The sequence below is a fragment of the Melopsittacus undulatus genome, chromosome Z (assembly GCF_012275295.1).
Source record: "Melopsittacus undulatus isolate bMelUnd1 chromosome Z, bMelUnd1.mat.Z, whole genome shotgun sequence".
Taxonomy (NCBI): domain Eukaryota; kingdom Metazoa; phylum Chordata; class Aves; order Psittaciformes; family Psittaculidae; genus Melopsittacus; species Melopsittacus undulatus.
In genome coordinates, this window is record NC_047557.1 from 36,451,456 (window position 1) to 36,467,148 (window position 15,693).

Below are 15,693 nucleotides of genomic sequence, written 5' to 3' on the forward strand. Positions count from 1 at the left end.
ATTTTGGGAACAGTAACCAGGAGTCAAATGACTGTCAGCAACCTGACCAAAATCACTGCAGATATAATTGCAAAATTCAAGGTGATGAGACCTCATCAGAAAACCTAGAGTTAGGCAGAAAAGCAGAGCTATTGCCATTTTACTCTACACAGTGCAGCTCTAAACACTAGCAGAGTTAAGATAAAGCTGCAGTTTAAAAAACTCACTTTTAAGCCATATGTACAGGGCTTTCACAAAGTCCAAAGTACATTCCTGTTGAAAATCCAGTCATCTCGGGGGTTGGAACTAGATGATCTTAAGGTCCTTTCCAACCCTAACTCTTCTATGATTCTATGATCTCACCTCCTCATGATGTACAGGTTCAGAGGATCGGTTTACAGATGAAATCCTTGGTTCATCCAAAGGCTCATCAAGTTCATTGTCAGTGTATGCACCTCCTTCTCCATCTGTATCTTCTAGGTCACTGATCAAGCGACTGTCACAACTCAAATAGTCAGCACCCATTGCAGTAAGGTAAGACATACGATCATCTGCATCATCTTCCATACTGTCCATCTACAAAATAGTAAGAATTAAGAAGATTAAATATATAAGAATTAGACTCTAGTTAGGTCTTAGCATCATGCTGAACAACTCCTTAATAACAACTTTGCAAAACTGAAAATAACTCTAATGCAGAATCAGAAAGGAAAGTTCTGTAAAAGTTTATCCTTCCTAACTATTCTCCTCTAGCCACAGCACTAGAGATGAAAGCTCCAAAGGTTAACAGAAAGAACAGTAATAAGTAATCTTTTGTTACCAAGAAAGACATCAGCAAATTATATGTCTAACCTATCCGACATTGGCAAACAAAATTTTGAAGAGTTTTACAGGCAAATAATGTCTAGAGACATCTGTACAGCTTAGTACAGTATGGACTGACTGCTTACCTTTCCTTCTGATACCCATACTGCTTCTCCTTGTTGTTGCTGAATTGTATCTTTCAGACTACCATACCAGCTATCATTGGCTGAATTCAGATTGATGGTGGCTGCAAGAATTGGAAGGAAAAAGTATATATACACAACAAATGCCATGTGATCCTTTATCCAGTCTTTGCTGTTTAACATTTTTTGTTCTAGTTATGTGAGAACAGCCATTTAATTTAGATCATTGAGAAAAGCATGATATTCCTATTGTTTGTCCATTTCCCAAGCTTATTTAAGTCACTTATCATTTGATGACAGTATGCTGATTCACAGTTTCTTTTGTATTAGAATCTGGCACAATAAGGAATTTAGGAAAAAGCCAAGCAAGGGACTGCTTATGATCATACCTTCACATCCTTTCAGTTCCAGCCTACATGAGGTAATATACAGAGTAGTAAGTGATATCTCAAGACTTACACAGTCACCTCCACTACTCTCTGGGTAAGCAAGTTAGACACATATTCTTCCTTACCTGTAAAGAGGTGGGAACAAGTTTTCTTCAGTTTGTTTGCTTGCTCATAAAGTTTTCTAGAGCTCTTGTTAGATGTAGGACACAGCCTTTGTCTCATGGTTTTCACACCCTGCTTACTATCTGGGTTAAAGAAGATTACAATTGGAAACCACTGGGTATAATTTAGCAGGTCCACTGCTTTAGGAGTTACATCCAACAGAGCATGTTTATCCTGTTAACAAGAAAGGCCTATCAGTGTGCTGCTTGTGGAGAACAACAGGAGGTAGCTGGAACATAGTATCTTAGAAAACAAGATATTTTTTGTCCAAGTAAGAACAGAACTTGGTGGAATTTTCCCCCACAGTTATATGACATTCAGAAGCCACAGCAAACAGCCTTTTTCTTTCAGCTCAATTTTTCTGAACAGCTTTTGCCTGGATGTCCACATTCTTACATTAACTAATTCTTGTGTTAAGTGCACTTATTCCACTTTTTTTTTCTTAATAGATAGTGAAAGTTCCCTGGCTTTTCTCTCTACCTCCCCCTACCACACATTCCACTACCACAATAGTTCTGTTAACTGTAAGCTTTTATCTATACTTACTAGCTGAAGCAAATCTCACTTTTTTTCCCCACATTGATATTTCCTTCTCAGATATTTCTAGTGCAAAGATGAATGGGGATTTCAAATATGTGTTCCAGTGGGGCCTGAACTCTGAACAGGCTTCTACATGACATTCTAACCCCTCTGTCATTGGTTTTATTGGGCGCTGGGCAAGCTGTGGAGTACATTCTTTTTGCCCAAGCTTTTAGGCTTCTGGATTAATATCTATTTACCTGATCTTTAAACAGTACTAAAAAAGAGCCAATGCAGTCTCGGTGGATGCCACTTAGTTGTCATAGTCACTTCCTGTTCAGTTCAATAGTAGTTCAGTTCAGTAACTGAGGCAATCTAAACCATTAAGTTTCTGGTCACAGTAGAGCAAGAGCACTGCATGACAGTAAAGCCTCCACGTCAAATTCAGAAAGCATGCAGTACACAGATGCCCAACTATTCAAATTTAAAATGGACTTAAGATAGGAGAATTTAATTTCTAATACTGGGTTCACCCTCCTATTTGGAGGATAGCTAAGAAAAGTATAAAAATCGTTGCTGAACAACTCCAAAACAGATGCAGTGAAGATGTGAGGACTCTACAAGTTTTAAGAGCAAACAAATCAAATGACATGCCTTTGATCATAAGCAATTTTCACAGAAAAATACTCCACCTGCTCAATGATTTGCATCACAGTGTTCAAGCGCACCACCCCAGTTGACTTCTCTGAACCTGCATCTCTGGGCTCTGTCTCTGCAAAGAGAACATTTTAACTTATCTAGAGTGGCCAGGCAGCTGCGATTATTAAGTTATCCCTTCTCTCAGTTAAGGATGGTAAGAAAGCTAGGAGGACAACTTACTTGCTGTCTGGTACAGGTGAGGCAAGTCATTTGACAACTTCTCCATAGCAACATCTGCAATAGGGCCAAATACTACCACAGGTCTCTTAAAACCAGCTGAAAGAAAAATATTTGCAGAAAAGCAAAGTCAGATAAGACTGGTTTGATACCACAACCAAAGTGGCACAGGTGAAACCCTCAATTACTACACAAGGTTATGAGTAAGTGGAAGATATTAAAAAATATATTTAAAAAAATCTTTCAAAAGTTTGTGCAACAGCATAACTCACACAGAAAGGTATTTTTATCACCTGAGAAAGCAAAAGAGATTGTTTTAACAGCTTCCTTATTCTCCCTAATGAAGATGTATTGAGAGGATTCTGCATTCTGAAAACATGCAGATCTTCAGTAATGTTTCCATCCAGCAAAATAGCATGAACTGTGACTAGGAGGCTTTGTTGGAATAAACATACAAATGCTAAATCAACTGTAGGGCAGCTTGAAGAAGCAAAGAAATGCAAAATTCTGTTATGCTTTTGTCAAAACAGGCACAGAGACAGTCTTCAAAAGTTAATGGGGGATTGCCATTCTGTTGCCCAGTCTTCATCTTGACATCTGGGAGCACCTTTAAGATACTTTATATTATTTATTTATTTTCACAATAATATCTCGTGTGAATATCCTGAAAATTATCTTGACTTGCTCAACATCACTAGCAATAGACCTAGTTTAGAGTTACAGATAATGGACTACATTAACCTTGATTACACTTGGACAATCTCCTGAGAATACTTGGCCTTTATTTGGCCTCAAGGTAATGTGTACTACCTTGCTATTTATGAGCAAGCTCATTTTTGTGATCATATGGATTTTATTTTCGGAGCTAGCCAAGGGGAAGCTGAGGAAACAAGAAAATCCTGCTCATTTTTTTTTTCCTTTGCTAATTTTTAACCTCAAGTTGCTCAGATATAACACTGAACACAAGTTGTTCAAAATCACTTACTCAGCTAACCAAGTATTTGTACATGAAATCAGCCAGCAATAAATAGGCAGCTAATTTACAACACTGCCACTTACCCTCACGCAACTGAACTCGCTCGTAAGCTGGGAATTTTGTGCTCACAGATACAACAGCTGTCAGATCTTCACGACTCTTCCTCAGATTCTTCTTCCCTCCAGATCGCTGACCACGTGTTCTCCAGAAGTCTGCCCTATCACTTGAGCCATCTTTTTGGGCATTTTGAACACTAGCCATCTGCTCAGCTCTAACAGAGAAAGCACAATGTTCATTTCTACAGAACTACTCAAAAAGGATAAAAGTGCTTTCACTGAAGAACAACACGCTTTGAATTTGCAACAGGTAATTTTCCAGATGGCCATGAATGGCTGAAAGAATGGAGAAGTCCAGGTTCTTTTGGCTTGGAACAAAGTGTCAGAAAAATGCTCTGACTTGCCACAGCTACAAGACTGGTGGGCAGACATGAGTCCCCTTAAACTGGTAACTCTCAAGCATAAATAAAAGAATGCAGCTGCAAAGAGGTGGTGAAAATCCAAGTCAGAACTGAAGGCCTAAGAAATTACTGTCACTCTTTTATTTTCTATTAGGCCTTACAAGTCAAGTTACTACAGCATACAAACAAAGGCTAGTTTTATGAGATCAATTAACAGAGAGGACAGAATGTACTGACTGAGAAAGAGGTGGGGGAGTTGCATAAGCAGCATATTTTGGGAACTTCAGTACAATGCAATTGTGAGCATTTTTCCCCTCCATGTTCAAGTTACAACCATCCTTAAGAATGGAAAAGCTATAGTCTAAAAATACTGTGATTTTTTTTTGTTGATGAATTAATACTTTCATGCATTGTGCACATCTGAACACTTTCTTTTCCCTCACATGAATTCTGACTAGGAAAGCTATTTAAGCAAACAGTATTGCTGTGCTTTACTCAGTATTTCACACAATAATAAGGACTACAGCTACCAAGAAATTATTAACCTTGGAATAAATTTTTGAAACATTTTTCATTAGGATATACAAAAGAAATTCAAGCACTTAAGTTCCTTAAAAAAAAGATTAATCAGAGTATTCCTGCACACACAGTCATGAGCTTCCTAAGGTATAGGCTTTTTTTGTTTCATTTTATGAGATTTGTTTGGAAAAGGGGGGTGGGGAGGAGGGAAGGAGGGAAGGGTGTGGTGTGAGGGGAAGAAAACTAGGGGAAAGGCAAAAAAAGGAGCCTGCACCCATTTTCTAGAAGACGAACTGAAGCAGCTGGTCCATGCTTCGTTGATTGCTGAGACAGGAGCTCTAGCTCTGTGTCGCAAATACCTGATCTACTATATGTAGGTAATGCCATCTTCTCTCATCCTCGCTTCACCTAATGCCATGGGGTTCTATAACCTACAGTTTTACAGGCCTAGTAAGGAAGAAATATATGCCAGGAAGAAAAAACTTTTGGAAAAAAAATAATCTTACTTCTAACAAGGGGTAGGAAAACAGGGTGCCACCTTACCTGCTCTTATTTGGAATGATGCCCTTTTCCAGATCACTTCCAATTCTTACAGCCAGCCAGTTTCCCAGTTTGCCATCATACAGTGTATCAACTACTCTAAAGATCTCGCCTCTGGTGAATGCTAAGCTCTGTGGTGACTCTTTTTCACACTCAAAGTGAGTCCTGATGAAGAATGAATCTCCTCTGCCACAGGCCATGATGTCTCTGTAGACTAAAACAGGAATTCCCATTTATTTACTCTTTCAAGTATGAAAGAGTATAAAGCTGTCATTCTAGAGAACAGTTTTGAAGTCCTCCCACACACACACTTAAAAAAACCCCCCAGAAAGAGCCTTCACATCCATTGCCCTTACACATACTTTATCCAGTGTTCTATACTTGAACACATATAGTCCTTAAAGGTACTTGCACCTTCCCAAAGCAAAAGGCAGCTTCAATATTACAGTGGGCTCTGTCTCCAACAGGAAAGCAAGAGGCTTTGCTTGCTTCTTAACTGTTCATCCATAAACCTGTCCATTTGCTGCTGTCTGACTGAATCCTTTATGACTGCCAGAAAAGGAATGCTAACATCATAAGATCTTAGGCCAGCTGGTACAGACAGAAAAGCAGAAGGAACAAGCAGTAAATTGCCATGCTTCAGGATTAAGCATAGATGCTATCTGCTAATAATGAGAGATGGAGAAGTGCTCTGAAAAACACATTACGCACGCACACCTGTATGACCCTCATGGTATGGAATATAGCTATCTTCTAAAGGACTGAAAAGGAGGATAACTAAATGCTATCAGGAATAAGCACAACAGAGATTATTGGTGGTTCACTGACAAAACAGCTTCATAAATATACACACATTTTGTTCAAAGCACCTACCTTCATATTTACTTTGAGCCAAAATTGTTACTGTTTCACCTTTGGGAATTTCTAAGAGATATAAAACAGCGTCTTCCCGAACAATGCCTCTGAAGTCTTGAGTGTTTACCTAAGTACAAAAACCAACAAATTATATATCAACACCTGAAATAAAAGGAGTAATGGTAGATTTTTGTTTCATGTTAAAAAAAAAGAAATCTTAAATACTCTTTTCCATTATTATACTTTATTTTTTAAGGCAATATTGATGTGCACTGCCATAAGAAATATTTTATTACAGCAGTTAACAGCAATCTTTCTCAAGTAACAAAGTCTCGAATGTGTACAGCTAGACTGTTTCTTTAACAGGCTCCAAAAGACCTTGAAAAATCAAGGCTATCACAAGAGAAAAGAGCCAGAAAAAAAATACATTAGTTTCCTATTTTAATTTTCAGCAAAAAAAGAATGTAAGAGGACAAAATGATGTAGATTATATAATTCAGAAACTGGGAAAATAAATAACTGTTTCCCAAGGAAACTGGAGAAAGATGAAAGAGGAAAAATATCCTGGGCTCATTTTTTCCCCTTATCCAACACTAGGAAGAAGCATTGTATAGAAAATTTATTCTCCTATCGTGTATAGAAAATTTATTCTCCTATCTTGGGACATTTTTCTTGATTAGTATTTTTCCTACTTATCCCTTTCACAGAATCTTTTGAACAAACTAAACCTTGGCATGCAATCTCCCTCAAAAACTCTTTTCTTCATCAGACACATACACTTCTAAAACAATCACTTGACTTCGTAAGATCATAATTTCTTCCATATTTCCACTAAGAAGAAAACAAAACACACAAAGGTGATTTGCATTCCAGACACATACTTCTACTCATACCTTAAGAATCTGATCTCCTTCCTGCAGTCCCTCCTGATCAGCTGAGGTGCCTTCTTGAATTCCAGCAATAAATATCCCTACATCATTTCCACCAGCCAGTCGTAGACCAACACTGTCCCCTTTCTTGAATCTCACCATTTTTGTATTAGGACTACAGGATTTACAGACAGGAAAAGGAAGTAAGGCCAGATGTTAGGCATATGACAATAACAGGTTGTCGAGAAAAATAACTGCAACCCATTCAACAAAATCAAATTAATAATATTCTTGGTCCCTTTCTTTCACTCTTTAGGCTATATTTACCCAGGTAAACACTGAAGGAAGGAAGCAGAGAATTTGCGTTTTTCAGAGTGCAAACTTAACTAGGAAGAGGATCTAAGCAGTATACACAGACTTGACAGAGCAGAACAACTCCCTGTTCTTGAAGTCCCAGAATAGTCCCCTATGTACTAGATCCTCTCTCAGAGGTGTTTTTTATTGTGAAAACACTTTGAGTTGCAAATAATCATACTTATTGTTCTTTCCTCTGTATGCTTAAGAACTGTCATATGAATTAGATGTATACCTATTTTATTTGCAGTTTAACATGTCTGTTACACGGAAGTCTTAAAGTTCTCTTGTAATAAGAAGTATTTCCAAGTACACTCTATTGGTGTGTTAACAATCAGTCCTTTCATATTGCAGTGGGAGATGGCACTGAACTAGGCTCAGCTTTTTTGCTATCAGAAAAGCTGTATGTCTGAGTGACCTTCCAACACAGAGGACAGTACTTATCTGTCAGCCTTTCTCAGTAATACCCTAAGCCTGTATTATAAATTCCCCTTCACCAAAATAATCACTTGATTAATTTGCACATCAATGACAACATACGCAGAGTCCAACCCAGAAAAGATCCAAGAAGACAACCCATTTAAGAAAATACTCCAAGCTACAGAATATGCTCAAAACCTTATCTCTAGGCTTCTCCTTACAATCTCAGTGCTCCTCTCCCTTCTTTATTCAGAAACTCTCAAAGGAAAACATGGAAATTGATTTACTATTAATACAGTTTGAAACTTTCAGTACCTAAATTATTAAAGAATCAGCAGTACTAGGTTCTATCAGAGAAAAAGCCCCACGCGAGTAAATTCTGGAAGTAGCATTTGGTTCGCTTCTAAGTAGAGGCCAGAATTGCAACAGGCTTGCATCTGAAGAAAAGTATTTCTGCATAGAAGTTTCCAGCTTGTATAAAAACACACGTATGTTTGGCTTTGTCTTGCAAGAAGCTAGTTTACAAATTAAATGGAGGACATTCTCTTTGTATCTTAGTACTGTGGGGAAAGGGAGGTTTGTCTTTTGTGTACACATAAAATAACAAAAGAGGTGTAAAATACATTTCCATAGAATTGCACAGGTTAGAATGGCCCTCTGCTCACAACAGGTTGATCAGGACCTTGGCCAGTTATGTTTTTGAGTATTTCTGGCTGAGGATATAAGACAACCTACAAGGGAAAGATGTTCCAGTGGTTAATGACCTCATAATAAAAGCTTTCCTCTTGGTATCAAGTCAAAATTTGCCATACTTCAGTTTGTATCCCTTGCTCTTTGTCCTACTACTGTACCCCACTGAGTATGGCTCCATTTTCTCTACACTCATTACGTATTAGTTCACTGAAGACAGCAATAAGATGCTCCTGCAGTCCTCTTCTCCAGGCTTAACAAACCAAGTTTTCTCAGTCTTTTCTCCTATGTCATACAATCCAGTGTATCATTGTATTTCTCATCTTGGGGAGCCCCAAAATGGACGCAGTACTCCAAATACTATGCTTCAAGTACTGCCAAAGAGAACAGAATAAAAATATACCATTGTGTATGTTCCCATGCAAACCCAGAAGCACAGTTCTGTATCTTCTGGGTAGAAGGCAAGTCTATACTTCCAGGCAGGTACTTCTAAACCTAAGTTTAACTCAAATTTGGTTGGTGAGAAACCATGTAATCTCTTCTTGGCATTAAGCTATAAAAGGAGTACCACTCCAATTAGGCAAAAAGCCAGAACTTCAAAACCAAACCCATGCAACTAACAACCAGGCAGACGTCACTGGAAAAACACTCAGTGCAAAACACAGCAAGTGCTGCCTTACCCATATATTGCTTCATCTTCAGGGCTGGGTTTAAGAATCGTTCTTGTAACTTTTGGTTGAGATGCTGGATGTAGAAAAGCCAACAGAAGTTACTGAGCTATTAAAAGAAGTTGTAAGTGGCAGCAATTTTTAACTATTTGATAGCAACCAAAGCCCTCCAGGCCAGATTTCAACTTCAAGCATCCCTTTGACTAGAACAAATTTACTCCCCTTTTTTAATTCTTGAAGAAGAACAAAGTTCAAGGGATGAATACACAACTCTTTCAAGTCAGATAAGACTTCAGGTATAGCTTCATTTGGTTGCTTACAGCAATAGGCTAGTAGATGCTCTAGTAAACTACTTGCTTTTTGAGGTGGTAATTCTGATAAACAACTGCCTTCAAACAATCTCAGGTGTTTCTTCTCTTCCTGCACCACTAAGCAAAGACAGACCTTGTCTCTGTGAGTAAGGATAGGGTTAACAGGAAAAGTATACTAGATATGTCAACATGACTGGGTAAGTAGATATTATGTGGCTAGGGGAAAAAAACAACCAAAAGCTTCAGATTCTGACCTGCAGGGTCGTCTTGGTACTTCAGTTCTTTTTTTATGTCTACAGCTGTAATAGTAGGAGTAGCAATGTCACTAGTCGACTTGAATGGTGTAGGCATTGCTCCCATCCTGGACATCCTACTAGATGGATCATCTTTTGCACTAAAAGAAAGAAAAAGAAAAAAGTGTAGTGAAATTGTATAAGAATGCCATGTATTTTAATAATTTCTTTGACAAGCATTAGAATAGTGGATTACAAAAATAGTAGAAGTCACTTCTTACTTTGCTTTCTCTTTCAGCTTTTCATTGGATGAATGCGAATCTAGATCAGAATGATGTAATCCATCATCTTGAGGGGAGAATGATATGTTAGACTCTACTTCAGAAATGTCTGTGGAGAGAACAACAAATGAAGAAATGCAGGATTGTTTTAAATTATCTGCACATGCCTCTGATTCCACATTATTTACAAAGCTTTCACATTTAAAATAAACTGAACCTTTAAACTTACTCTCATTACAAGTTGGATTTGACCAGTATTCATAAAGTGCCTCTTAGAGCTTCCACTCCCCCATCACCCTGCAAATATTTCAGGAAGGTTTCACACAACCCTTAGGAAACACACATCACAAAACTACCTTGAGCATAACACACACTCATTAACTAGTGTTAGGAGCCTATTATTTGGGGTCACATATAGGTTCCCAAGCAGAAGACCATGTTCACGTTAAGAGTCACCCATCATTGCTTTTCAGTGACAAAAGAAACAGAGTAGTCCTTAGACCTGAACCGTACCTGTCTTCACAGTAAAACTTACAAAAGTTGCACCCAGTTGCAACTGACTTGTTATTCAGAGAAGAAAGATTGACTTTGCTAGGCCCAACAACACTGCTTCTATATGCCTCTCCCAAAATATAATCACGTGATTACTAAAAAATTTTTCTTTCACCTAAAGGAAGTAAGCTTAATGCTTAATTGACCATTACTTAGGTTTCTTTGTGTTTAGTTATATTTATCAAGAACCTAGTTCCACTCTGCATAGAATTCAGAACTTTTTATCCACATTGACCTCACCATCCATTTCCGAGTCACTGTCGTTCAGTGAAGGAATGTTGAGCAGTGTCTGCTTTCTGTCCCTAAGGACAACCAGTTGGAGCTTTCCCCGTGACTTTTCAATCAATTTTCGGGCATCAGCTAAAGACATGTTCTCTGTCACTGTACCATTGATCTGGACATAAAAAGGCAACAATAACATGAGCAAGTAAACGAACAAATCCATACTGTGCTCAAGTTTAGCAGTGAACTTAAATATAACATGACTTTCTCCAAAGTAACCACTATAACAAGTGCCTGCTAAACAGCTAGCAGTAAAAACCAGAACAGACCTTGAGAATGATATCTCCTTCATGAAGGTTGCCATCTTTGGTCGCTAGGCCACTACAGGTCATTTCTTTTATGAAGATCTGACTTCCAAGTCGGAGACCGTACTCTGGAATCAGGGAAATAATCCACTGTATTTTAGAAGATGAGTGAGGATGCATTTTTTTAAGACAACAGTGTATATGCAGCACACTTCATTACACCATGAGAAAATTTAAAAAATGTAGATCTAGTAAGCCCACTTAACCCTAGGCTAAGTCTTCTTTCTCAGTGCTGTCACTATAGTGAGAACAAACAGCAGTCCTAAACCAATCACAGATGTGTGATTAGTCTGTACCTTCAACAGCATACAATGCCTTTGTTCTGGAGGTGCTTATTAATATGCTGGACTAGATTCTCTATCATATTTTGCATGGTGTAGAGAGGGAAAAGGGTAAAAAACTGCTAAAAGAAGAGTGATTTGTTTTTTTTTTGTTTTTTGCATGCTGACCTGTCCTATCTGTAGCACAATAAGTGTTTCAATTGTTTCAAGCAAAGGGCATTCCATGCCCCCTTTATTCAATTTGATCCAAGTTACTTGGATCAGTATATTTACTATTCAAAAATAAAGGAAACAGTCTTAAAGCACATGATCCTAGAACAACAGAAAAGAAACACTTATCTTCACCCAAGTCTTGGGATAGGACAAGGGGTAACGGGCTGAAACTTAAACAGCAGAGGTTTACACTGGATATAAGGAAGAAATTCTTTACTGTTAGGGTAATGAGGTGCTGGAATGGGTTGCCCAGGGAGATTGTGAATGCTCCATCCCTGGCAGTGTTCAAGGCCAGGTTGGATGAAGCCTTGGCTGATTTGGTTTAGTGAGAGGTGTTCCTGCCTATGGCAGGGGGGTTGGAACTAGATGATCTTGAGGTCCTTTCCAATCCTAACTATTCTATGAGTCTATGATTCTATTATAAGGTGGACACAGGGACTGTGAAAACCTAGACCTTGGGCCCACTGTACAAGAGGATCTGGTTCAAGACCATCTTAAGAACCTGAACGTGCACAAATCCATGGAACCTGCTGAAATCCATCCGCAGGTCCTGAAGGAGCTGGCGAATGAATTTGCAAAGCCACTGGCCATCATATTTGAAAAATCATGGCAGTCAGGTGAAGTTCCTGATGACTGGAAAAAGGGAAATATAACCCCCATTTTCAAGAAGGGGAAAATGGATGACACGGGGAATTACAGACCAGTCAGTCTCACCTCTGTGCCTGGCAAAATCTGGGAGCAGATTCTCCTGGAAGGCATGCTAAGGCACATGAAAAACAACAAGGTGCTGGGTGAGAGCCAGCATGGCTTTATTAGGGGGAAATCCTGCCTGAACCAATTTGGTGCCCTTCTATGACAGGGCTACAAAAGTGATGGACAGGGGTGGAGCAGTTGATGTCATCTACCTGGACATGTGCAAAGCATTCGACACTGTCCCACATGACATCCTTGTCTCTAAATTGGAGAGACATCAATTTGATAGGTGGACCGCTGTGTGGATAAAGAACTGGCTGGATGGTCACACTCAAAGAGTTGTTGGTCAACACCTCAATGTCCGGCTGGAGACCAGTAACGAGAGGTGTCCCTCAGGGATCCGTGGTGGGACTGGTCTTGTTTAACATCTTTGTCACTGACATAGACAGTGGGATTGAGTGTGCCCTCAGCAAGTTTGCCAATGACACCAAGCTGTGTGGTTCCATTGATACGCTGGAGGGAAGGAATGTCATCCAGAGGGACCCTGACACACTTGTGAGGTGGGCTGATGCCAACCTCATGAAGTTTAACCATGCCAAGTGCAAGGTCCTACACCTGGGTCAGAGCAATCCCAGGCACAGCTACAGGCTGGACAAAAAGGAAATTCAGAGCAGCCCTGTGGAGAAGGACTTGGGGGTGTTGATTGATGAGAAAATGAACATGAGCCAGCAGTGTGCACTCACAGCCCAGAAAGCCAACTGTATTCTGGGCTGCATCAAAAGAAGCGTGACCAGCAGGTCAAAGGACGTGATCCTGCCCCTCTACTCTGCTGTCGTGAGACCTCACTTGGAGTATTGAGTTCTGGTGTCCTCAACAGCAAAAGGACATGGAACTGTTAGAACAAGTCCAGAGGAGGGCTACGAGGATGATCAGGGGACTGGAGCATTCCCATATGAAGACAGGCTGAGAAAGCTGGGGCTGTTCAGCCTGGAGAAGAGAAGGCTGCGTGGAGACCTCATAGCAGCCTTCCAATATCTGAAGGGGGCCTACAGGGATGCTGGGGAGGGACTATTCATTAGGGACTGTAGTGACAGGACAAGGGGTAATGGGCTGAAACTTAAATAGCACAGGTTTAGATTGGATATAAGGAAGAAATTCTTTACTGTTAGGGTGGTGAGGTACTGGAATGGGTTGCCCAGGGAGGTAGTGAATGCTCCATCCCTGGCAGTGTTCAAGACCAGGCTGGATAAAGCCTTGGGTGATATGGTTTTGTGTGAAGTGTCCGTGCCGATGGCAGGGGGGTTGGAACTAGATGATCTTAAGGTCCTTTCCAACCCTAACTATTCTATGATTCTATGATCTGCTTAAAAAAAAAGAAAAATTAAAATTGCATTTGATATATTCTTCAGAGTATCCATATGAATGACAGAATCCTTATGGAATTACTACCTATATATAAAACTTTACAAAGACACCTTAAGTTTCTCCTTATCTGGATACCTATCTGTGTTATCTTTGAAAGCAGAAACATTATACACAGGGAAAAAAGAGGAAGGAGGGAAAGGGATCCTTGCAGGAATCCGTGAAAAAAAAGGTTCGCTCTTGTGTGCAAAGATTATGTGAGCAAAAAAGTCTTACAAATCATAACAGATTTGAAAAATAAGAAAAACACCCACAAAACTTCCACAAACCAAGACACTCCTGCCAAAAAAACGCCAACAAAAACAAAACCAACAACCAACTCTCCCCACCTCCAAAAAAACCCAACAAAAACAAGACACAAGAAAACCCCCCAAAACAGAAAAGACGTACAACTTAATCTCAGATACACTTTACAGCACAAGAGTATTTCACATCAAATGAAAGATTAGGCTTTTAGCTTTCATTTACACACTCTAATACTCAGCTTGGAAAGGCTGTTTCACCTGTTAGTATTTCAGTATTCTTTAACTACATCCTGAAGTATGAGAACCAAACAACTCAACAAACCTTGGAACTGATTTAATTATACTGAAGGACAGAAGTGCATTATTCAAGACAGAGCCTCCTCTTCACCCATTGTAGCTGACCCTTTTATACATGTGCCAGCTGCAATCTGAATCATGATCAGATCCATGTTTCCCACCAGAACCAGAACAGGGCAGAGATAATGGAAAATGAAAGGACACAGTGGCTTGAACGGACTGAAATGATGTGGGTGAACAATTCTGTGTTCAAAGGTAAAGTTCAAGGTGCTGGGGCAAAAAGCACCCCAAACCAGCCACAGAAAATAAAAGAACAACCTAAGCAATCAGTTTGAAAACTCAATAAAAACAGAGAATATTCAGCTCCTTTCCCTCCCTGACAAAAGTAACATGTTGTATTACAAGACAGTTCCTCTCTTCCCCTACTGTACCTTCATTGTGTCTGCCTTTAGTTAAGAGAACACTGATTGGTCCATTTTGATCCTGTGGTCCTACGTACTCATACCGACGGTGTATTTCAGGAGAAGGACTTCGGGAACGAAGTCTGTCCTGACTTCGACTCCTCACTTCCCTCTTGTATCTAGGATCAGGTTGAGATCCATGACTATAGCTGGGTGGGCTGTAGTCTCCTCTGTAGTTCTGTTCATAGCCACCATCCCTGTCAATGCTCCTTCCCCTGCTCCGATCTCTTCTATAGTCTTGATCCAAGCTCCTGTCAATGCTCCTACCACGACTTCGATCACGGCTGTAGCTGCATTCCCTATCACGGTCTCTGCTTCGGTTACGTCCTCTGTCTTGTTCATCTTGATAGCTCTGATCCAGGCTGTTTCCCCAGCTTTGGCTGCGCCCTCCATTACCACTATGCCAACTTCTGTCACTGTAGCCACTTCGAGCACTTTTGCCATCAAATTCTGCATGGTCATCTACTACATCTAAAGTTCTGTCCTCATAATCAACGGAGGGGAATCTCTTCAGTGCAGCAGCCTGCACTTTCCTTGGTCTTTTCACAACCTGTTCAGTGCAATACAGAACAAACAACCAAAAAAACCCTCTTATGGTCAGAATGTGAAATTCAACAGATGAATATTCTTCACTCTTCAAATGGGGGGTAGACAGGAGGGTGAGAACAATGTTCTACCTACAGAACAACCAGTAAATTAATTATATAGATGTGTGAATATATAGATATGTGTAAGAGACACTTACTAACTGGGCGGCTAAAGAATAGTAGAAGAAATAAAAAAAAATCAGATTAGCAACCGCATACTTTTACCTCTGCAAGAGTATCAGTAATAAATACTTATTTTCCTTTTTAGATGACTTGGAAAAAATGTGACAAGCCCCCATAAGAGGGAGCT

At 39.7% G+C, this 15,693-nt stretch overlaps 1 protein-coding gene across 3 annotated transcripts in view; it reads right to left on the reverse strand.

Annotated features, from left to right (window-relative positions):
* Positions 1-15,693, reverse strand: part of TJP2 (tight junction protein 2) — a 66,665-nt gene that overhangs the window by 4,427 nt on the left and 46,545 nt on the right. For all 3 annotated transcript variants that reach the window (XM_031054149.2, XM_031054150.2, XM_031054148.2), the window contains 15 exons: positions 14,767-15,346; positions 11,149-11,252; positions 10,838-10,991; positions 10,046-10,154; positions 9,786-9,925; positions 9,233-9,296; positions 7,113-7,263; positions 6,238-6,346; positions 5,368-5,578; positions 3,932-4,119; positions 2,876-2,971; positions 2,689-2,768; positions 1,441-1,651; positions 930-1,030; positions 343-555 (listed from right to left, as the gene is read on the reverse strand). In XM_031054149.2, coding sequence (XP_030910009.2) covers positions 343-555; positions 930-1,030; positions 1,441-1,651; positions 2,689-2,768; positions 2,876-2,971; positions 3,932-4,119; positions 5,368-5,578; positions 6,238-6,346; positions 7,113-7,263; positions 9,233-9,296; positions 9,786-9,925; positions 10,046-10,154; positions 10,838-10,991; positions 11,149-11,252; positions 14,767-15,346 — 2,511 coding nt within the window. The remainder of the gene's footprint in view (positions 1-342; positions 556-929; positions 1,031-1,440; positions 1,652-2,688; positions 2,769-2,875; positions 2,972-3,931; positions 4,120-5,367; positions 5,579-6,237; positions 6,347-7,112; positions 7,264-9,232; positions 9,297-9,785; positions 9,926-10,045; positions 10,155-10,837; positions 10,992-11,148; positions 11,253-14,766; positions 15,347-15,693) is intronic.